Source organism: Aedes albopictus, chromosome 2 (assembly GCF_035046485.1).
Source record: "Aedes albopictus strain Foshan chromosome 2, AalbF5, whole genome shotgun sequence".
NCBI lineage: Eukaryota > Metazoa > Arthropoda > Insecta > Diptera > Culicidae > Aedes > Aedes albopictus.
Window position 1 is genome coordinate 353269651 of NC_085137.1, and position 24541 is coordinate 353294191.

Genomic DNA, 24541 nt, shown 5'->3' on the forward strand with positions numbered 1-24541 from the left:
ACAGCAGTGAACAATGTCTACGAGCAATTAAATCATCTGCCTGAAAGTTTTCGTTTCTCTGTTCTTAATGCAATCAGTTTGATAATTATGTGGCACTTCCGTTCCATTCATGGTTTCCGTTTCATACCATTCACTCAATTGCTCTCTTAAAACCGAATAATTCTTCATATTTGAATGCTGCTTTTGTACAGGTTCTGTTTAGTTTCACGAGCACAACCGTTATCCGGATGAGAAACTTTTTCTTCCGAATCATTGCCTGTATTCTTCTATGAATCTCTATGATAGCTTTTCTATAGGTAAAACTCTATCTTACGAGCTGAGAAAAACTTTTCCCTTTCATGTATTGTGTCGTTGATCCTTGTTGTGTGCCGTTAGTCTACCGATGTGTGACGTCAACTTAGCGAGAAAGTGGAATATGTCGTAAAAGTGTTCTATATTTTATCGGTGTCATCAATGTCTGTTTTAGTTTCGATAGAGTAAGCGTCTGTTGCAGGGAATTTTCAGATAAATTACTAATACTAACCGAACTACTGAAAATGCAGTGATTTATTAACATTTTTTTTTTAATTTCGAGTCCTCAAAGCGTGTACGGTAAAATTTATTTGTTCTAGTCTAGTCTTGTGAAACCGTCTAGTAAGCTTTATAGCATTCACAAATGTAGTTCAGAATACAGTTAGTTTGTTTTACGCAGTTTCCCAAACAATCTGCATACAATTCTTCCATCGTTCTATGCTTGAGCTAAAATAGAAAAATCGATTTTCACTCAACTGTTACTTCCGCCACCGCAACCGCCATCCTTCCAACAATGTGGCTAAAGTTGTCAATCGAATACAGCAACAGTCTTTTTTTTTCTGCCCCGCAGCTGAGAATTCTACTTTGGTCTGCAACTATCCCACTCTCCCTTACACACCCTTACGATTGTTGTACCAGACCTGAATATCTAATTTCGTCCGATCGATTGATTTACCCTTCCACTATGTCGCTCGTTTTTTTTTTCTTTTTTTTTCTCATGTGTCATTCAGGACGAGGGTTCGGTCCTACCCAAACCGTATCGGATTGCTGGCTAGTAGACCTCTCTGTGGTAGCAGAAGTAAAAGCTCACTGGTGAAAACAGAACAGAAGAAAGAACAAAGTTTTTTTTTTCATTTCGGAAAGTAACTTCCATTATTTCGCTTCGAACGTGCGGATGATTTGAATTCGTTTACAATACCCCAATGATCGGTATGGCAAATCAAATAATGGCTTCCGGTGCATTTGTCGTGGAGTGATTGAATGAGGGACCGCACAACCCGAAAAAAACCATAGTTCAAATTTTTGTTATGAATCAGAACGTCTTTTTCTATTCAAATTCAAAGTATTGATTTTTCAACCCTCTACTTCTCATGGTCACTCTAGAATCGATTTCGAACTCCAGACAAACGGAATTAGATGAATATGATGCAATAGTTTTTGTAATATGATTGTAATCTCAACTGATAGGGGATCCTGGGGTAATACGCACTCCGGCGCAAAACGCCCTCACGCTAGTTTGTTATATAAAGAGCAAACTTCTTTACTCCTATGCAAGCAAACTAGACGTTAAGTTTAGCCGGCCAAGCCCAAGAATGACTAGAATATTCAAATGAAAATCGTGAAAAACTACGATTTTCCACATTCGGCAACATTGTCTAATTTGAGGCGCACGGAGTTTAAGTAATTGCACGCTGCTTGTATGGAATCAACCTATAAACTACCATCCGCCTCCTACACCCTCCATTGCCGCCATAAACATTTGGATGGAGCCACATGGTAATTCAGTAGAATTCAAAGCGGGCAATGCCAGAGGTCGTTTTGCCCCACCTCGAAGTGCATTATGCCCCCAACAGTCCTTAGTCAAAAATGTAAACTATATTTCAAAACAAAAGACACCCTTAAAATCATCTTAATTCTAGTTATTTAACCACGGTTGCTTAGGGAGTGCATATTATCCAACTTTCCCCCAACAAGTAGGTTTAATGTTCCCTAACTATTGATTAAAAAACAATATTGGTTTTCTATGTTTTTCCTTGATTTCGGGAAATTTGGCTAATTTACAAAAACTTTTGTACAAGAACTTTTTAATGTCTTCTTGACATAGAAATACATAGTCATTCAAAATCGTGGGAAAGAATAGGGTTAAGAACATAGGTACTGCAAAGTAAAAGCAAAATTTTATACAAAATTGGCCTTCGAAAGAAAAGCAAATGTTTTCTTAATTCAAATAAATGTATAGAGTAAATCCAAACACCAAGAAACACATTGATGTACCATAGAGCGGGTTGTTTCAGATCGTCAGATCGTTCCGAAGTGGCGGAATCTCAACTGGAACTCCTGGAGAAATGCCTAGAAAATTTTTTGAAGATATTCCAGAATGAATCCCTGGAGGAATCCCTAAAGGAATTCTGGGAGGAATCCCTGGAGAAATTTCAGAAGAAATTCCGCGAGAGGAATTCCCTGAGATCTATTTCTGGAGGAATTCTTGGAGGAATTTCTGCAATTGTCGAAGAAATTTCTGGAGGAATGTCTGGAGGAATCCATGGAGAAATTTCTAAAGAAATTCCTAGAGGAGTTCCCAGGGGAATTCCTGGAGGAAACCCTGGAAGAAATCGCAGAGGAATCACTGTAAAAATTCCTAGAGGAATTCCTGAATAAATTCCAGAAAGAATTTCTAAAGAAATCCATGGAGGATTTCCTGGAAAAATCCTGGAGGAATTGCTGTAGGAATTTCCGAAAGGATTCCTGGAGGAATTCGTGGGTCAATTGATGGAAAAATTCTTGGATGAATTCCTGAAGAAATATCTGGGGCAATCCTTGGAGAAATACTTGATGGTATTCCCGGAAAAGTCCCTGGAAAATGCCTGGAGGAATGCCAGCAGAATACCTGGAATAATTCCTGGCTAAACTCCGGGAGAGAGAATCCCTGGAGGATTCTTCAAGAAATCCTTTAAGGAATTCCTAGAAGAATCTCAGAATGAATTCATGCAGGAACCGCTGGAAAAAATCTTGAAATAATTCGTGGATAAACTCCGGGAGGAGTGAGGATTTTTTGGAGTAAATTCTGTAGAAATTGCCGTAGGTATTGTGGAGGTATTCCTTAACCTTCATCCAGCCAACGTACATTTTCCACCTTCGGAAAAGCACAAAAATGGTCATAACTTTTTTTGTTTTTCAATGGATTTTGATGAAATTTTCACAACTTCCCAAAAAACTCTTCTAGTTTATGATGCCGGGGACGTGGGTGCCTGATCCACATGGTTCCGGAGTTATTCCGGATTCGCCCAGCAGTAAAGGAGGTGAAAGTTGCTGCGGTGATCGTTATTCCGGATTGTCTTGGGGTACCAAAATTGGCCACATACTTTGCGCAACGTATATCTCAAGATCCCGATGAGATAGAAGTATAGTGTCTTCGGCGAATTTGTTCAGCAGATTCGGCCGCTAGGCGGCGCCAGTGCCAAAAATGTTCAAACCCTTATATCTCAGAAACCTGATAAGATAGAATGATGCTGTCTTCGGCAAAATTCTTCAGCAAGCTCAGAACTATTTGATAGTAAAGTCTTTGGTTTGGAATTTATCCGCTAGGTGGCGCATTGTGTCTGAAAAATTCAAACACGTATATCTGGATACCCTAATGAGGTACAAGCATGCCGTTTTCAGCAAAGTCAACAGGCTAAGAACTATCTGGCAATGGCGTCTTTGGTTCGAGAATCGTCTGCTAGGTGGCGCCAGTGTCAAAAATCTTCAAAATTCTATATCTCATAATCCTGGTAAGATAGAGTGATGCCGTCTTCAACAAAGTTCTTCAGCAAGCTAAAAACTGGCTGATAGTTGAGTCTTTGATTCGTGATTTATTCGCTATATTATTCGCTACACCGTCTTTGACCCCCTGCAGACAAATTTTGTCACCTCACAATATTGCCCCGTTTTTTGCTTCCGGGAATTTCTACAGGAAATTTTCCGGGATTTTTCCAGGAATTTCTCCGGCAATTTCTCTAGGAATCCCTCTGGAAAATTTTCCAGGATTCCCTCTAGGACCCACATCAGGAACGCCTGCGGAGAGTCCTTCAGGAATACCTTCGGTAATTTCCGCAGGAATTCTTATGGGAATTTCTCTAGGAGTTCTCCAGGAATTCCTGCGGATTTCCTCAGAGAATTTTCCCAGGAATACCTCCATGAGTTCCTCCGGGATATGAATTGCTCCAGAATTTTCCTTATGAATTCCTTCAAGAATTTCTCCAGGCTGGATTTCTCCGAGAACTTTTGTAGGAGTTCCTCCAAGAATATCTCCGGGAATACAGGAAATTTTCCGGGATTTTTCCAGGAATTTCTCCGGCAATTTCTCTAGGAATCCCTCTGCAAAATTTTCCAGGATTCCCTCTAGGACCCACATCAGGAACGCCTGCGGAGAGTCCTTCAGGAATACCTTCGGTAATTTCCGCAGGAATTCTTATGGGAATTTCTCTAGGAGTTCTCCAGGAATTCCTGCGGATTTCCTCAGAGAATTTTCCCAGGAATACCTCCATGAGTTCCTCCGGGATATGAATTGCTCCAGAATTTTCCTTATGAATTCCTTCAAGAATTTCTCCAGGCTGGATTTCTCCGAGAACTTTTGTAGGAGTTCCTCCAAGAATATCTCCGGGAATTGCTTCGGAAATTTATTCAAGAAATTGTCCTGGAAAACCTCCAGAAATTCTTCCGGGAATTCCCTCAGAAATTCCTCCGGGAATTTCTTCAGGAAAATTTCCGGTTTTCTTTTCAAAAAAAATCCACTGGTAATTTCTCCAGGAAGTCTTTCTTCAGGAAGTCTTCCACGACTTTTTTTCAGAAAACCCTCTGAGAATTTCTCCTGGAATTCCTCTGGGAATTTCTTCAGAAGTTACTGTGGGAATTTTTCTAGGAATTCTTCCTTTGTTTTCTCCAGGAATTCCGCCGGGAATTTCTCCGGGAATTTCTCCGGGAATTTCTCCGGGAATTTCTCTGGGAATTTCTTCGGGAATTTCTCCGGGAATGTCTCTGAAAATTTTCTCTGGGATATCTCCAGAAATGAATTTCTTCAGGAAATCCTTCCAAATTTTTTTTTGGAATTTCACTAGGATTTTTTTACGACTCCCTCCAGGAATTTCTCCGGAAATTCTTCTAAGACTCCCATCAGCAATTCCTCCGGTTATTCCTCCAGTAATTTCTCCAGGACTTTTTTCCGGGATTATTTTCAGGAATTCTTTCGGGTATTTCTCCTCGGGTAAATCCTAAAGGGATTCTCAGAGGAATACTTGGTGAAATACCCAGAGGATTTCCTGATAAAATCCCGAAGGTTTCCTATTAAAATTCACGGAGGAATTTAATAAGAGTCCCCGGAGGAATTCCTGAAAGAATTTGGAGGATTTTCTGGAAAGTTTCCAGAAGAAATTCCCAAAACAATTCCTGGAGGATTTCCTAGAGAAATTCCCGGAGATATTCTCGGAGGAATTCCTGGAGAAACTCCCGGAGGAATACCGGAAAAATTACGGAAGACTTTCTGAAGAGATTCCTGGAGAAATTTCCAGAAAACTCCCAAGTCCCAAATGGAGGATAACGTGCCTCAGGAGCCGGCCTTCTGATAGAACATCCTGGAGGAATTCCTGAAGAAATTCCCGGAGGAGGTCATGGAGGAATTTCCAAAGGCACTCATGGACGAATTCCTGGGGAAATTCTCAGTGAAATTTCCGGACAATATCTTGGAAAAACAAATACGGTGGAATTCCTAGAAAAATTCCCAGAAGAATTCCTGCAGAATTTGCCGAAGAAATTCCTGAAGGAGTTCCTGATAGGAGTCCTAGATGAGATCCTGGGGCAATTTCTGGAGGAATCCCCGGAGGAACTTCTTGAGGATGTCCTAGAAGAATTCCCGGAAGATTACTTTCCTTCTTTCCTTCCAGGAATTCATTTCCTTCCAAGAAATTCCTGGAGGAAATTCTTGAGGAATTCCCAGTGGAATTCTTGGATGAATTCCCAGTGAAATTCCCGGAGAAATTCCTGGAAAAAAATCCCAGAAGAGTTCCTCTAGAAATTCTCGGAGACATTCCCGGAAGAAAAAAACAGAGCAAAAGAAGCAATATTGTAGGGCGACAAACTTTGTCTGCGGGGGTCCAAGACGGTGTTAAAGTTTTTCCTCTTGTACCACCGTATTCGACCATCTACTATCCTGCCAAATGGCTCTTAGCTTGCTGAACAACTACGCTGAAAATGGGATACTTCTTGTTCATTAGGATGTTCATACAAATATTTTCTTAATACTAGACGGAACCTATCGAATAATATCAGAACCAAGGACACCAGATACGTCTTACTTCCTCTTAACTTTCGGAACAATTTGCAGGACGTTTTCCGATTTTTGAGATAAAATGATTTGGTGGTGTCACCTATCGACGCTATTGCCGGATAGATCTCAACCTGCCGAGACCAATTTTACAGAAGACGCCATGTTTTTAGCTTATTACAGTAACGAGATACACGTGTTCAAATGTTAAACACAAGGTGCCACCTAGCGAATAAATCACGGATCAAAGACTCAACTATCAGAAAATTTTTAGCTTGCTTAAGAACTTTGTTGAAGACGGCATCATTCTATCTTATCAGGACTCTGAGATATAGGAGTTTGAAGATTTTTGACACTGGCGCCACCTAGCAGACGATTCTCGAACCAAAGACGCCATTACCAGATAGTTCTTAGCCTGTTGAACAACTTTGCTGAAAACAGCATGCTTGTACCTCATTAGGGTATCCAGATATACGTGTTTGAATTTTTCAGACACAATGCGCCAATGCTGAAGAATTTTACCGAAGACAGCGTCATTCTATCTTATCAGGTTGCTGAGATATGAGGGTTTGAACATTTTTGACACTGGCGCCGCCTAGCGGCCGAATCGCGAACCAAAGTCGCCGATGCTAGTAAGTTCTTAACCTGCTGAACAAATTCGCCGAAGAAACTATACTTCTACCTTATCGGGATCTACGTTGCGCAAAGTATGTGACTAATTTTGGTACCCCAAGGCAATCCGGAATAACTCCGGAACCATGTGGACCAGGCACCCATGTCCCCGGCATCATAAACTAGAAGAGTTTTTCGGGAAGTTGTGAAAATTTCATCAAAATCCATTGAAAAACAAAAAAGTTATGACCATTTTTGTGCTTTTCCGAAGGTGGAAAATGTACGTTGGCTGGATGAAGGTTAAGGAATTCATGGAGGCTTAGAGCAATCCCACCAGAGGCTCTTCAACGTCCTGAAATGTCTCCAAAATCCTCCTTAGACTCCCTCGGACCCCATGTAACGCACCTGAGGGGCTCCAAACCCCCCGAAAACTCTTCCGTAACGCTTTCGTAACGCCTCTTAATCCCGCAGAAAATGCTCTGAAACGTTCTGAAATGCCTAAAAATCCCCCTTAAACCCCCTCGGACCCCATGTAACGCACCTCAGAGGCTTCAAACCCCCCTAAAACTCCTCTGTAACGCTTTCGTAACGCCTCTTTATTCCGCAGAAAATTCTCTGAAACGTCCTGAAATGCTTTCAAAATCCCCCTTAAAGCTTCTTGGTCCAAGATCCATGTAACGCACCTGAGAAGCTTCGAACCCCCTCAAAACTCCTCTGTAACGCCTCTGAATCACGCCGAAATGGTTTAAAAAGTCCTGAAATGCCTCAAAAATCCTCCTAAACCAAATCCCCTAAAAATGCCTCCGTAACTCTGGAACCACCTAAAATGTTTTCAGACTTCGTGTAATGACTCCGAAACCCCCTTCAGACCCACTCGGACCCCATGTAACGCGGTTTCTGCTGGAATTTCGGAATTCCTTTTTTTTTCTGTAATAACCACATTTGAGAATTGGCCCTCGGTGTGATAGTCACGTGCTTTAACCATCACACCAGATCCGCTCCACATTGCTGAAATAATTCTTGATACAATTCGGAAAGAAATCCCTGAAATATTTCCCAGAGACTTGCCGTACCGTCAAACGGGGTTACTTGCAACAGCGGTGTAACTTGCAACACGATGACATACACTAAATGTGAAGCATTTTCTAATAATAATAAAAACTAGTATGCCCTTCTATTTTGATTATAGAGATTATGTGTATCAAAGATCGATTTAGTATAAAAATTAGCTTTGTTTCTTTGTTTATGGTTTAGCTACACTGTTAAAACGGATTGCTCATTTTATGCCATAAAAACAAGTATGAAAATCGTGCTTGACCTCTCCCTTATGGTAAGTGCGATAAGTCTGATGACCTTGCTTGCAGTTAGGGTACCTAATAGTAAGCTTAGCTAAACGATAAAAGTTTGATAAACTTATCGACTAAGTAATGCAAAAAAATCATTATTATATTCGATAACCACTATGGGGTAACTTGCAACAGTTGAATTTGACAAAACCTTCTATTATTTATCTTCATTTCACGATATACTTGGCAGAAATAACCGAAATGGATCATTTATTGATTACGTAACGCGTTCATTTTCAAATAACAATTCATTTTTTTACATTTTTTGCACGTGACCTTCAAACATTGTTAGAAAATACCACATTTTGAAGTTTCATTCATGTTTTATCATGTTAAAAGTTCAAATTTTGTTTATGAACGCTGTAAAGCAATACCAATATCAATTCTGAACCTAGATGGAGTAGATTATTTCAGTTTAATACCCAAATTAGCGAAGTTGAAATTTACAAAGTAGAATAGGTGTATTTCAATCATGTTAATTTAGCTGAAATTGCCAAACACCACTTCAAACTGAAAACTACTTGAAGATGACTCATTCTACCTTTTCAAGGAATGGCAATAATCATTGTTGACATTTTGTAATGAGTGCTAAGTCAAGAGAATCATTTATATTTTGTGTTTGAGGGAAGTGAGACCTGTTGCTAAACGATATACTCTCGCTTGCAATAACTATCAATCCTTTCATGAAAAATTATATGTCAATTGGTTGATGTACATCTTTTCATGGTATGTTTCATGCATAACATCAAAATTTTACAATACGACTAAATGCTAGAATGTTAGTGCTGTTTAATGATAGCTAACTTAGCTTCATGTCCTATGTTGCAAGTTACCCCACAGCTGGGGAAACTTGCAACAAGCATGTATTTCGCACCTCCTGATTAGGCGGCAACGTATTTTGGTAAACCAAGTGCTGCATAGTATTCTACTCGGGGTAATTAGCGTACATGATGCTTCACAGGATGTTTCAAATGTATAGATTTTCAATGATATTGCTTCAAAGTCGAAAAGTGTTGCATGTTACCCCATTTGACGGTAAATAATTTATGGAGAAATGCTGAAATGTTTTACAAATTTCTTCTAAAATGCCGTTTACGACTTTTTTAACAATTGTCACAAGAATTTCAATCAGAATTTCAATTTTTCAGTTTTTTTTTTGGAACCCATTTAATATTTTTTTCTGGACAGTTACTCCTGCAGAGAGTTTTCAAAACATGTTTTGAGGGACCACTTCTAATCAGGTTGTGGACAAATGATTCTGCATTCTAGAATTATAGGCTTAAACATATCTCCATTGTTCGAAGGTGGACAATGTTTTGTCGAATTTGTTCCTTTTTATTTGGTTATAGAACAAGTTTTGCATACAACTGTTACTGGTGTAAGTCAGCATAAAATCATAATAAAATCTTCAATCTACTTCTTCTTCTTCTTGGCGTAACGTCCTCACTGGGACAAAGCCTGCTTCTCAGCTTAGTGTTCAATGAGCACTTCCACAGTTTTTAACTGAGAGCTTCCTCTGCCAATGACCATTTTGCATGCGTATATCGTGTGGCAGGCACGAAGATACTCTATGCCCAAGGAAGTCAAGGAAATTTCCTTTACGAAAAGATCCTGGACCGACCGGGAATCGAACCCGTCACCCTCAGCATGGTCATGCTGAATACCCGTGCGTTTACCGCCTCGGCTATATGGGCAATCTACTTATGAGCATCGTATTCCCAACACTGAACTGAACACGGAAACGCCTCATCAGCCAAACTAAAAATGGATCCGACGTTGAGTGGAAAAATTGCCATTCAATCGCACGGCACAGCTGCAACACATTGTGAGACACACGTGTTCTCAAGGTACTATCCCACTGGAAATCCAATGAAGTCTGTACTTCGACGTGTCGAATCGGAAATAGAACAGAACGCAATAGCAGGTACACCAGAAATGGAAAAGACAGACGAATGACTGGCTCTTCCGTCAGCAGTTCTAACCAGTTCGTAACGATATTATACGAGCAGTATTAATAAAACATGAATATTGATTTGCGATTCAATTTACTCGCCCACCGACCGCGGCTGGTGTGTTGGGTGGTAAAATGGGGAAAAAATGGTGGTAATATTGAATGGATTTTGTTTGTAAACTTGGCAATCAATTAAGGGTTTCGGAATTGTCAATTAAATTGAAACTACCAGTAGATGAAATTGAGCAATACAGGGTGATCTTCAATTGTGTGACAATGAGTCCTGTTCAACTTCACCTGCAATCATATGATGCTGATGTGGGTGTTATAACAATTCATCGATAGATAATAAAATTTGTTGGGAAGTTTATTGATCTTTCATGAAGCTTTTCATAAAAGCTTTGACTATTGGCTTCTGTTCAATATTACTGTAAACCAAACCGGTAGTAGCACATATTGAACCAATTAGGCAGCATTGTTATGGTATTTCGCTGCAATCCTGAATATTTGATACACCAACGTCAACGGTCATTATTTTTCCATCTTTCCTAATAGGTTTGTTTACTGGAATCCAGACCATGTGTCAATGAACGTCTACTGGCGGCAGGCTGCGCTGCTGCTGCTGCTATTTGAACAGCGCTGTACGCGCTTAATTATTATAATTGAAATTTGCTGCACCATTGGCTCGTTGTTGTGACTGTTGGTTGTTTTGTCCTAGATTTTAGCACCAACAGCAGCGCGACAAATTGCAGCACCTACAACGGCGGCGACGGCGCGAACATGATAATGGCAGCCATCGACATAATTCCTTATTACATTCATCTGACGCACAACCCCGCCGCCATCATCCGCGGGGCGTCTGAAAAATATCATCAAAGAGTGTGATCAGATTTGTCGCTATCATCCGGCAATACAACGCACGGTGGCACTCACATTGCACTGCAATTTAAGGGAGGATAAGTTCAGATTTTTCTGCCAACGTAATTATTTACGTATCATTTATGCCAATGATAAGATTATTTTTCTCATAATATGCTATTATTGATGAAAAGCTGACATTTCCTACCATTGTTTATTGGCATACTAACACGAGCCACCATAATCATTAAAAAGATCAATTACACAGGGCAACATTTTTTTTTTCTCAGGAGCAAACTTATGTGCCTCTGACAGATTTTGAGCTGCTGAATCTCAGATTTTATTTTTTAATTCTGTGTATTTTAACCTAATGCTAATTCTACACTTATTTATTTATTGTAATTACCTCCATCTGACAAAATGTCTTAATGAAGCTTAAAAATTTAAAAAAAAATATGCCTAATATCGTACAATTGATTAAAAACATTGGTCATGAACAAAAACAACTAACTCCTGGAAGTATGACGTAAATCGTTGCTGGAGTGTGGAAACAGATGCGTTAAAGTCGAAAAGGTGTTGAAAGTTTCTGACATAAAACGAACAGGGTCGTGTTGTCCATAAGCGGTGTTCCGACCTTCCAACCTGAGGAGGTTTTGCCTCCGGAGCGATCGTGCTGGAGCATTAATGTTAATTCTGGCCAAAAGTTGAGAAGAATCAACGCTACCGTTCAGTAACTTGACCACGAACATAGTCTGCGCGGTTTGGCGTCTATTCTCCAAAGTGTTCCCCAGCTGCTTGTTCGCTCTAGATATAACGTCTTCATAGTGGAACCGGAATGTAAGTTTTTCATCTAGGATGACGCCGAGCTCACGTATACGGTTCACTCGTTCATGATCGGTTTCAGTTTTCTGCTAAAGCTGATCACTCAAGCTGATCAACACTCAAGGTTAGGCAGTTATTTACAAACCACTGCTCAAATCGGCACAAGAGCATCTGTAGTTCAATACAGTCACCAAGGCTATTGACAACCATGTATATTTTGGCGTCATCGGCATAAAACAGTCTCACCCCAGGCGGCAGAGTTAAAGAAACATCGTTGATGAACAGCGAGAAGAGCAGGGGCCCAAGGTTACCTTGTAGAACTCCAGAGACATTTCGGAAGTGCTCGGATTGGCTGGGTCCCATTTTAATACACAACGATCTGAACCAGTCCACGCATTCTTGAGCTACTCCAATCTTTGCCAATTTTTCAAGTAGTATTCGATGGTCAACCCGGTCGAAGGCAAACAAAATTCAAAATCATACATTTCACCCAGTTGGATTCCGTGGAATTTCGTTTTGAGGTCTATTTGATGAAATCTTTCGGTATACCGCATACCCTTATCATATACGTATAGAATGACCATGCGTCTCCATCACATCAAAATAGCCGTTTATTTTATTTATTTTTTATAATTCATTTATTTTCATATATACATACACGGCCATGGGCTACTGGGTGAACTTCAGCTAGTGAAAAATTTTCGCCGGCTGTAGATAGATAATTCCATGAATTCCTTTAGAATTACCGCGAGCTGGGAACAGCTTTCATCGTGATGGGTGATATGCAGAGGCGCGTGATCGGTTGGTGGCCGATCGACGAAAGAATGTGCAGGTTGAGGATCAAGGGCCGATTCTTCAACTTCAGCATAATAAATGTGCACAGCCCACACTCCGGAAGTACTGATGATGACAAGGACGCATTTTACGCGCAGCTCGAACGCGAGTACGACCGCTGCCCAAGCCACGACGTCAAGATCATCATAGGAGATTTGAACGCTCAGGTAGGCCAGGAGGAGGAATTCAGACCGACGATTGGTAAGTTTAGCGCCCACCAGCAAACGAACGAAAACGGCCTACGACTCATTGATTTCGCCGCCTCCAAAAATATGGCCATACGTAGCACCTTTTTCCAACACAGCCTCCCTTATCGTTACACCTGGAGATCACCACAGCAGACGGAATCTCAAATCGACCACGTTCTGATTGACGGACGGCACTTCTCCGACATTATCGACGTCAGGACCTATCGTGGCGCCAACATCGACTCCGACCACTATCTGGTGATGGTCAAACTGCGCCCAAAACTCTCCGTCATCAACAATGTACTGTACCGGAGACCGCCACGGTACAACCTAGAGCGACTGAAGCAACCGGATGTCGCCTCAGCATACGCGCAGAATCTCGAAGCCGCGTTGCCAGACGAGGGCGAGCTCGATGAGGCCCCTCTAGAGGACTGCTGGAGTACAGTGAAAGCAGCCATAAACGACGCAGCCGAGAGCACCATCGGGTACGTGGAACGGAATCGACGAAACGAATGGTTCGACGAAGAGTGCAGAACGGTTTTGGAGGAGAAGAACGCAGCGAGGGCGGTAATGCTGCAGCAAGGGACTCGACAGAACGTGGAATGTTACAAACAGAAGCGGAAACAGCAGACCCGCCTCTTTCGGGAGAAAAAGCGCCGCCTGGAAGAAGCGGAGTGTGAAGAAATGGAACTGCTGTGCCGTTCCCAAGAAACACGGAAGTTCTATCAGAAACTCAACGCATCCCGCAACGGCTTCGTGCCGTGAGCCGAAATATGCAGGGATAAAGACGGAGGCCTCTTGACGGACGGACGTGAGGTGATCGAAAGGTGGAAGCAGCACTTCGATCAGCACCCGAACGGCGTGGAGAACGTAGGCACGGGAGCCCACGGCAACGGAAGGAACGACGACGCCAGTGCAGCGGAGGACGGAAATGAACCAACTCCCACGCTGAGGGAAGTTAAGGATGCCATTCACCAGCTCAAAACCAACAAAGCAGCTGGTAAGGATGGTATCGCAGCTGAACTCATCAAGATGGGCCCAGAAAAGTTGGCCACCTGTCTGCATCGGCTGATAGTCAGGATCTGGGAAACCGAACAGCTACCGGAGGAGTGGAAGGAAGGGGTAATCTGCCCCATTCACAAGAAAGGCGACCATTTGGAATGTGAGAACTTCAGGGCGATCACTATTTTGAATGCTGCCTACAAAGTGCTATCCCAGATCATCTTCCGTCGTCTTTCACCTAAAACAAATGAGTTCGTGGGAAGTTATCAAGCCGGCTTCATCGACGGCCGGTCGACAACGGACCAGATCTTCACCGTACGGCAAATCCTCCAGAAATGCCGTGAATACCAGGTCCCAACGCACCACCTGTTCATCGACTTCAAAGCGGCATACGATAGTATCGACCGCGCAGAGCTATGGAGAATCATGGACGAAAACGGCTTTCCTGGGAAGCTGACTAGACTGATTAAAGCAACGATGGACGGTGTGCAAAACTGCGTAAGGGTTTCGGGTGAACTATCCAGTTCATTCGTATTTCGCCGGGGACTGCGACAAGGTGACGGACTCTCATGTCTACTCTTCAACGTCGCGCTGGAAGGTGTGATGCGACGAGCCGGGCTCAACAGCCGGGGAACGATTTTCACAAAATCCGGTCAATTTGTGTGCTTTGCGGACGACATGGACATTATCGCTAGAACATTTGGAACGGTGGCAGAACTGTACACCCGCTTGAAACGCGAAGCAGCAAAGGTCGGACTGGTGGTGAATGCCTCAAAAACAAAGTACATGCTGGTAGGCGGAACCGAACACGACCGGATCCGTCTGGGTAGTAATGTTACGATAGACGGGGATACTTTCGAGGTGGTGGAGGAATTCGTCTACCTCGGATCCTTACTGACGGCTGACAACAACGTGAGCCGTGAAATTCGGAGGCGCATCATCAGCGGAAGTCGGGCCTACTACGGGCTCCAGAAGAAACTGCGGTCGAAAAAAAATCACCCACGCACCAAATGCACCATGTACAAAACGTTAATAAGACCGGTAATCCTCTACGGGCACGAGACATGGACCATGCTCGAGGAGGACCTACAAGCACTCGGAGTTTTCGAGCGACGCGTGCTAAGAACGATCTTCGGCGGTGTGCAGGAGAACGGTGTGTGGCGGAGAAGGATGAACCACGAGCTCGCTGCACTCTACGGCGAACCCAGCATCCAGAAGGTGGCCAAAGCCGGAAGGATACGGTGGGCAGGGTATGTTGCAAAAATGCCGGACAACAACCCTGCAAAGCTGGTGTTTGCAACGGATCCGGTTGGCACAAGAAGGCGTGGAGCGCAGAGAGCACGATGGGCGGACCAGGTGGAGCGTGATCTGGCTAGTGTTGGGCGTGACCGACGTTGGAGAGCTGCAGCTGCAAATCGAGTATTATGGCGGCAAATCGTTGATTCAGTATTATCATGAATTTGATGTTATTTAAATAAATTAAATGAATGGGAGCGTGAGATTACTGATGGCACTCGTACCCTATGCTATTATTAATGAAAAGCTGACATTTCCTACCATTGTTTATTGGCATACTATCACCACTAACACGAGCCACCATAAACATCAAAAAGATCAATTGTGCTCCACTGTATTAACCCTTTAATACACAAATTTTTGATTTTGATCCAAACATCAATTTTCGTCGTCTAAAATCGATATAAACATGATTCTTTTTAATTCTCGATTTTGAAAATATTGGTTTTTGATTTTTCTAATTTTTGTTTCCCCAGTTAGGGACTGGTTAAAGCTATGGATCGCCAATCCGGAGACGGCGGGTTCGATTCCCGTTCCGGTCGGGAATTTTTTTTCGATTCTCTAAGCATAGTGTATCATTGTGCTTGCCTCATAATATACAAATTCGTGCAATGGCAGGCAAAGAAAGCCCTTCAATTAATAACTGTGGAAATGCTCAAAGAACACTAAGTTTAAGCGAGGCAGGCCAAGTCCCTTTGGGGACGTAGAGCCACAAATAAGAAGAAGAAGAATAATTTTTGTTTTCGAACATCCTTGGAAGCCTAATTATTGGTATACCGATTTTTTAAGACAAACACTTTTTAAGATTTTATGACTACATACTGTTAAAATATTTTTATTTTTATTTTTTTTTTCAAGGAAAGTTTTATTTTCTGTGTGATTTTTAGGAAAATCATTTAAGTGTGTGTTCAACTCCCTTAACCTCTTTCACATTAATAGAATGATTGAGAAAAAATAAAATACATACTTTTATTGTTGCGATTTAATATGCAAGAAATAATGACATATGAAACGTGATCAAAACATCAATTTTGCAATGATTTTTTTTAAATGTTAATATGCTTCAAAAGACACCAAAAACCATTTTGAGATATACAGAGCAGTCCTAAATACCAGCCAAATATATAAAAGTTTTGATTGCCCAGGCAAAAAATACAAAAATGCTTAAATTAGATTTCCCCAGAGGTTCCTTATTCCTACTGAAATGAGTTTCTTCTGAGATTCCCAAGAAATTTCGGAGGGACTCTGGAAAGCTCAAAATTCAATTGATATTTTCTCTATCCGGTCTATCCGGGATTCCTTCAGAAGTTTCTTCTGTGATTCTTCCAGGAGTTTTATTTTCTGAGATTCCTTAAGAGGTTCCATCTGGCATGCATGCAGGAGTATCGAAGTCCTCCATGAAATATTTTTGTATGATTCCTACAGGATTTCTTTCTGAGATTTCTATGAAGGTTCCTTAAAGCAATGGGGTTCCTTTTGGAATGTCTGCAGAAGTACCGGGATTCTTAAAGGGAATTCCCAGAGAAATGTTATCACAGAAGGAGCTTTTAAAGAAAACCCAGAACAAACATCTGGAGGAATTTATATAAAACTACTGGAGGAATTCCATAAAAATATTCAGAGATGGAGGAGGAACGCTTGGAAGGTGGCGTTCGCTCAGTTATCTCGGAAGCAGTTCCTAAAATAATTCCGGAATAAATTCTAGTCGGAATCCCTCTAGAGGTTTTTTTTTCTGGATGATACCAAAAAAGAATTCCTAAAATTTTTAAAGGAATATCCGGAAGGAATTTCTGAAGCAATCCTGGAAATAACTTCTGGAGGAAACCTGGAAAAATTCAAGGTGAAAATCTTGAAGAATTAAAGAATGAGAGAAATTCAGTAAGGAATTCTAGAAGGAGTTCCTGAAGGAATCCCAATAACAATTAATGAAATTCTCGGCGGAGCCCAGGAAAGAGCTTCTGCATCAATCCAAGAAAGACATCTTTTGGAGACGTCTCAGAAGAAACTTCTTGAGAAATCCCAGAAGGAAATCTTTGAGGAATCCAGGAAGGAAATCCTGAATGAATCTCGCAATTTTCAAAAGGAGGAATTTTACAGGGAACTTCAAAAATCCCAAAAGACTTTTGAATAAATCCCAAAAGGAAGGAGTGAATTCCGGAAGGAACTTCTGGAGCAATACCGGAAGAAATGACAAATTCTTGGATAAAACCCAAAAGTAACTCCTGGTCAATCTTGGAAAATCTTGGTGGTATTCCAGAAGGAACTCCAGGAGTATCCGTAATAGAACACCTAAGGGAATCCTTGAAGGAGTTTCTGGAGAAATTCATGGAAGACTCCAAGAAAATCCTTGAGGAATCTCAAAGAGAGATCCATTTAAAATCACAGAAGAAACATTTGAAGAATTCCCATTAGTACCTGCTAGAGGAATCATCAAAAAAGGAAACCCAAAAAGCAACTTCTTAACAAATCCATGAATTTCAGAAAGAGCTCCCAAATGAATCTGAGAAAGAACTCTAGGAGGAATCTGAGAAGAAACTTCCGTAGAAAAATCAGAAGAAATTTATGGGGGAATTCAGATGGTAATTCTAAAGGAATTCATGGAATATTATCTTTCTACAGCAGGCGAAGATATTTTACAAAAATAAAAAATAATATTAAAAACGCAACACAGTCCCTAAAGAAATTTCTGAAAAAAAATCTAGCCCGTTACTATAAGGGAGCGTCCATAAATGACAAAGCTTTTTAGAGGGGAGGGGGAGTTTGGGATTGTGTGATGAGCCTAGGTTGTCCCAAAATTGCACATGGTCAAAAAGCTTGGGGGCACACCCTGCAAATGATAGCTAAGGGTGTTAGAAACAAACTTTTGTATGACGGCAACTTTCAGAAATGACGTTTAGAGGTAGCCCCGGCGAGATTTAAAAAAAATGGCAATTTTTCTTAATAAATTTCATACAAATATTTTTAAACGTGCAAAAATTGGCAATACCCACTATTTTTAAATTTTTTACAGCTTGATATGGATCCAAACTTCTTGGGAAAAATAAAAAACGACATGTTTTGCAGGTAACTTTTTGATACTGGGTTTTTGAATTTACTAAAATTTGACATTTTTTGATATGCTGACCCATCATTAAAAGTATCTGAACCTAATGCTAATTTAAAACAATTTCCATAAAAAGATGGAAATTGTATGAGGAAAAACTTTGCCGAGGACAGCATAGCGTTTCTTCTATTCGTTTTAGGGTTATTCACAATTTACTATTTGGTGAAATTTGAATTTTTGGTATTTTTCTAAAAATATCACATAAGAACTTCCCAAGAACACAACAAGTTTCTGTTTTGGTTATGTTATGGAATTATGGTGACATCATTAATTGATTTTTATTTTTTGTTATTCAATCCCTCTATATAGAAATTAACTAGCAAAGATTTTAAAAAAGCTAGCTCTCTTGACAAGCTTCGTACTGCCTATTGATTTTTTTAAAGATATTTTTCACAAAATGTTGAGCTATATTTTTGCGTTTATCTTATTTTCCTGTCGATATTCTCAATTATTTTTCTACACGAAGACGTATGAGTCCTGGACAAGTTAAACAGCCCAGGAAACAGTGGCAAAGTGAATAAAGGCGAATACGTTGATCCATACCAAATTCAAATCGCGATTACGAACATCTTACGTAAGAATACCAATATTTATTCCAATTCAAGACATTCTAAGAAACAGAGCATGCCTTTTTTGACATTTACTGACTTAAACTATCTTATCAACACCGAAAATAAGATACACCGAGGCAAATTGAAACGGATGGGATGAGATGAACCAGTGATTTAACGTAATGTTATCCAATGTTAGAACAATTTCATTACCATAACACATACACGGCATGCAATAAGACAAGGTAGGCTATTATAGGTAAACAACAGTTTTGAACATAAACAAGTGACGTCCTAATATGTTATATGTTGATCAAAATAATAGGGACTACTAGAATGTTTTAATCACGCCTTTGAACGATTGGAACAACATCATTGCAAAACAAAATCGGCATGTTTTGCGGAATGTATGACCTTCTAAATGGTATACAAAATGTGCCGTGCGTTTGATTGTGTATTATGCTCATATAAACCATTGCCAATACATAACCGTTAAAAATGCCATGGCCTACTGAGGCATCTCAAAATGGTTCCTAATGATAAAGTTTCTCGCTAGTAGGTACTTTTATGTATCAAAGAAAATGGATTTGTCAACGGAAACAAAAATTCAATGTCACCATAATTCCTAAACACGATCAAAACAAAAACTTGTTGAGCATACGTGATTTTTTACTTTGTATGTGTTTTTGGGCAGTTCTTTTATGATTATTTTTTGAAATACCTAAAAATCCCAATTTCACTAAATAGTACACCATGAATAGCTCTAAAACGGATAGAAAAAACGCAATGCTGTCTTCGGCAAAATTTTCCTCATGAAATTTCCGATCTTTTTATGGAAATTGTTTTAAATTAGCATTAAGTTCAATTATTTTTTATGATGGGAAAATGACAAATTTTAGTAAATTCAAAAATTCAGTTTTAAAAAGTTACTTGCAAAATATGTCGTTAATTATTTTTCCCAAATAGTTTGGATCCATATCAAGCTGTAAAAATATAAAAATAGTGGGTATTGTGGGTATTGTATTGTATTGTATGAAATTTATTATGAAAAATGCCCATGCTTCAAAAATCTCGCCGGGGCGACCTCTAAACGTCATTTCTTAAAGTTGCAGTCATACAAAAGTTTGCTTCTAACACCCTTAGCTATCATTTGCAGGGTGAGTCCCCAAGCTTTTCGACCATGTGCAATTTTGGGACAACCTATGAGCCATGCATTAGGTGTGGCAAAAAATGCTACAAGGGGTGAGGGGGAGTAAAAACTCGGCCAAAAAATACAACGTCATTTATGAACGCTCCCTAACGGGAATTTCCACCCCAATGCCTACTGCAGTCTCTTGAGGAGTTACTGGACGATTTTCATTGCATTATCTGATTGTTTTTTTTTTATCATACAAAGACAGTTTACTACTTCACTGCCCAAATACGCATAGTCGATGTAAGCGCCACTGTAATTTTCAACACACATTTGCAATTTTGACAATGAATAAAGATTAAATTCAAGATTTTTTCCTCGTTGACATTTAATTGACGGTTGAATCTTGCATTATACTTAATAAAACTGATCAGAAATATGCACATGCGTTATGTATTAGCTTTTGTATGCTGACATTGGCAATGGTGGTTACGTCGACTGCGAACATGGACAGTTCAGTAAATGTCGTTATTACCGACAAATTAACAAGAATATTTAAATAAAAAAAAAATAAAAGATTTTCTGACGAAAGTTTATGACAAAATGGTGCTATTTCTAAAAGGTAGAAATTCTTGAAAATGTTTTAAAAATTTTAGCGGGAATTCATGTTCAGTTTCATTCTATTTTCTGACATAGGTGTCTGTTTGAATTTATTTTATTTTTTTAGAAAAAAAAATCAAAAAAAGACAAATTAACAGCGCATTTTTTATTTTGTTTTTTTGTTTTGCAAAGCTCTATACACTCCTGATCAAAAGTTTGGGGAAAAAACCTCAAAGCATGTTTTCACATGTCAGATCGCTGGATTTTTTTCCTTTATTTACTCATTTTAATGAAGGCACTTATGTTCAGAGTACAACATGAGCGCGGGGACTGCAATGTTGTATTTGTACGAAGTCTGTGGGTCACTTTCTTATTTAACTTTATCAGCTATTGAGACTGATAGCTTCGATGATGCTTTTTTTTCTACTTCGTTGAAGGTAGATCGAAGAACACGTGATGTAGTACCTTTGGTAACTTAACAGTCCATTCGGAGTTCATTGGTATAACCATGGTCATCATCAAAATTAAACGGGTTTGCTCAAAGCATATGTATGGCTCTACGTTCCCACTGCCACTTGGCCTGCCTCTCTCCAACATAGTGTTCTTAGAGCAATTTCACAGTTATTAATTGGAGGGCTTGCTTTGCCAGCCAATGCATGAATTTGTATCTTGTTAGGCAGGCACAAGGATACACTATGCCCAGAGAGTCGAGAAAATTTTCCCGACGGGAATCGAACCCGCCGTCTCCGGATTGGCGATCCATAGCCTTAACCGCTAGGCTAACTGGAGACCAAAGCGTGTTCAGTGTCAGTTGACGATTATGTCGGCTTGACGAAAATATTTTGATGGCGCGGCTGTGAATCGAACGCGTGAAATTTCAAAATGCGAGCTCTAACATAACCAATTTTCTATTGGTATTCAACTGTTTATTTTTATAACAATTAGAAGAAAAAATATAGAAAAAATAAAGTTGTTTACAATACAATTGAAAGGTCAGACAATTACAAACTGTAGAGTTAAAAATTAAGCGTTTTGTACAAGGTGCGGCAGAAAAAAAGCAAAAATTCAAAGAGCTGTCTAAGGATGATTATTCTGTCATGACAGTGTATTATTCAATGTATATTTTCTTGCAATGCAAAATAATAAAAAATGGGGGAACTTGTGTATTTTCAGCAGTTTAGTTCTTATCGTCATGGGGGTTTTTAAGCCTGTTAGAAATCATAGACAGTGCTCTTTTCAGGACGCTATGTGAACCCATTGTGGTACGCTTATGCGTGTATGATAATCCTATTCCCTCATTTGTCCTTTCCCCTGCCCTTCCTTTTTTCCTTCCCTCCTCCGTCAGGTAAATGATGGATAGGCTCGTGTTCATGGCGATGGCATAAATTTCCCAAATGGAGGAGAACGTGCCTCTGGAGCCGACCTACTGATACCTGATACCTGTAAGAAATCATGGATTGTTAAAACATAGATTGGTTGACGTCAAATAGACCAAAATGTGGTTTGAAGTTGAAAAACATTTTCGCATTTTTTCCTGTCACATACTGTAAATAAATATTGGTTTTGTACTTTCTTCAATTTCATAAAAAGCGGGTAATTCATTGCTGAATTGCAGTTTCACTATCTAACTATAAGATCCTAAACAAAAATTTTGTTCTCCAAGTAAATGAAACATTTCCAGTAACATTTTTGTGTCACAAATCCCCAGTAGAACGACAAGGTCACCGATTTCTGCGCGTCTTTTTTTCCTGACTCTTTTCTGACAAGGCATCTCACTTCACTACTCGTTCGTTCGCGTTACCTGTCGGGTGAAGAATTGAGCGTACGAAACTAATGACACCATTAGGCACCAGAAGACAATGTACATTATGTTGATTAATTTCATTCAATTAGTTGTATAGTTTCTCGTTTGGGAGTAACTTATCGTTTTTGGTATGTTTTCCTTTGGTAGGCGTTTCCTTCGCGTCAGAAGTAGGAATGTTATCGATCTTAAATAAGTTTCTTCAAGTCTGAAATGAGAAAACGTTAATATAATCTACCTTTTTACATACCTTACTGCACCAGTTCTTATATAAGTTACATTGATTTTTGTAGTTTATTTAAGCTTTCGTATTCATGACTGAGTTCCTATTCATATTAATTTCATCTCATGACCCTTTTCCTTATTATATTGAATTTCATTCAGCATAGTTTAAGAATGAGTAGCTTTACCATTACCTTCTGTAAATCCCTATCGATTTTGATTAGTTAGACGACTCTACATGAAAATCGAAACTCCAACAACAAACCCAAAACTACTCTCCATCTCTCTCAATAAGTGTGCTAGTACCAACCAATATGTGTAATATCGTTTCCAGCGTCTTCCAGCTGTCCTAAACAGGATCGGAATTATACTCGCGAGTCCCCTGGTAAGCTATCTCTTATCTATACATCACCATTCGATCGCCCGTTTTACCCCGCCAGAATTATCCAACACCAATTCGAGGTCTGATTCGGCTCACATAGAACTCCTCACAGAAATAAACACTTTACCAACAAATCTCGGAGGACCAGAGACAGTTGCCATTGAACCACTCATCACCCTACTTAACCAAAACACTCATGTTCCGATAAAATTTTGGTGCAAAATTTGCCACTCAAAAATCTAGTTGTGCTGCTCGTACAGCTTGAAACATGCTTTTGACCCCACAACTAATGTACTAAACCAGAATGAGCTGCTTTTAGAGCTGATCGTCAGCTTGATACCGCTCGCTAACACACTACCCTTATGGTATTGTTTTGTATTGTACTATTATTTATGAATGAGCTACTGGGCTGAATAAAACCGTATTGATTTTCTTTCTTTGACTTTCTACTTTTTTCTTCGCCAATCGCTGCGGCCTGTTTCTCAAACCACAAACTCATGCCAAACAAATACCGATTTGCCAATAAACAAAATAAATCGATCCAAACCCAAAGACATCAAGAATATTCTCGGTAAAGTCTGTTTGACCTAGTCAGCAATCAACGCCCGATACAAGCCTCCCCAATATGCCTATAGCCCCAATTCGTTTCACACCTAGACGATAGCATTTGTTTTCTTTATTTTTTTCTGATTTCGCTGTAAACATGACGAACGCTTTTTTGTACCGTACCTAGAATGGAATGACGGATGATACTAACCACTAGTGCGTTGCACATATTACCGCCTTAGATTATAGAATAGTACAATAAAATGAAATGAACCAGGTAAAAGATGCTGATCACATGTTTAATATCAACTGTACGCATGATTTTTTATTCAATGAAGATAAAATGAAAGAAAACATGAAAACGAAAGAAAACATATTTCAGTATTACATAATATGTGCTGCTAAAAAATTACAACATACGGCAAACAGAACCAACATTAAACATCAAAGTCATGACTAAAATATTACCACAAAATAAATCATCAATAAACTCTTCAATGAGTAGATCTAAATCGCGATTTTATACACACTTTCATATATTTTTTCTCGTGCATCTAGGCAAAACTGCCACAGATTCAATAAAAATTGCAAACAGATCCGTGATGAGCTTTTCAGAAGATGCCTAAAACTTTTCAAGTGCTCTTGATGAACATTTTCTTGATTGATTTTTGTGGAGATTATGATGTGTTTATAGAAGAATTCATTTATCAAATTCCCAATTAGAACTGAATCATTTCACACGCGATTGTTGATGAACTTTTAAATAGATTCTAGAAGTTTTTTGTCAAATTCAAATACACAAACCTGGCAATATTACGTGAGAATCTGTTAAAATTCCAACAGTCACTACTTCAAAAATAGTTGAAAACTGTTGCACGACATACAGGGAGTGGCCAAAATGTTTGGGATAGGCAACTTTTTTTTCTCTCACAAAACATGCTGTAACTTTCTATGGAGTACATCAAAAAATTCTCAAATTTTGACT

General features: G+C 39.7%; 1 protein-coding gene across 23 annotated transcripts in view; it reads left to right on the forward strand.

Annotated features, from left to right (window-relative positions):
* LOC115253727 (glutamate-gated chloride channel) overlaps nt 1-24541 on the forward strand; it is a 773621-nt gene that overhangs the window by 695590 nt on the left and 53490 nt on the right. For 11 of the 23 annotated variants that reach the window (XM_062852730.1, XM_062852734.1, XM_062852743.1 and 8 more), the window contains 2 exons: nt 22963-23013; nt 23564-23581. The exons of 4 other annotated variants lie outside the window; for them this stretch is intronic. In XM_062852730.1, the coding sequence (XP_062708714.1) occupies nt 22963-23013; nt 23564-23581 (69 nt within the window). The remainder of the gene's footprint in view (nt 1-22962; nt 23014-23563; nt 23582-24541) is intronic. 8 more of the 23 variants (XM_062852735.1, XM_062852744.1, XM_062852745.1 and 5 more) reach the window with 1 other exon arrangement.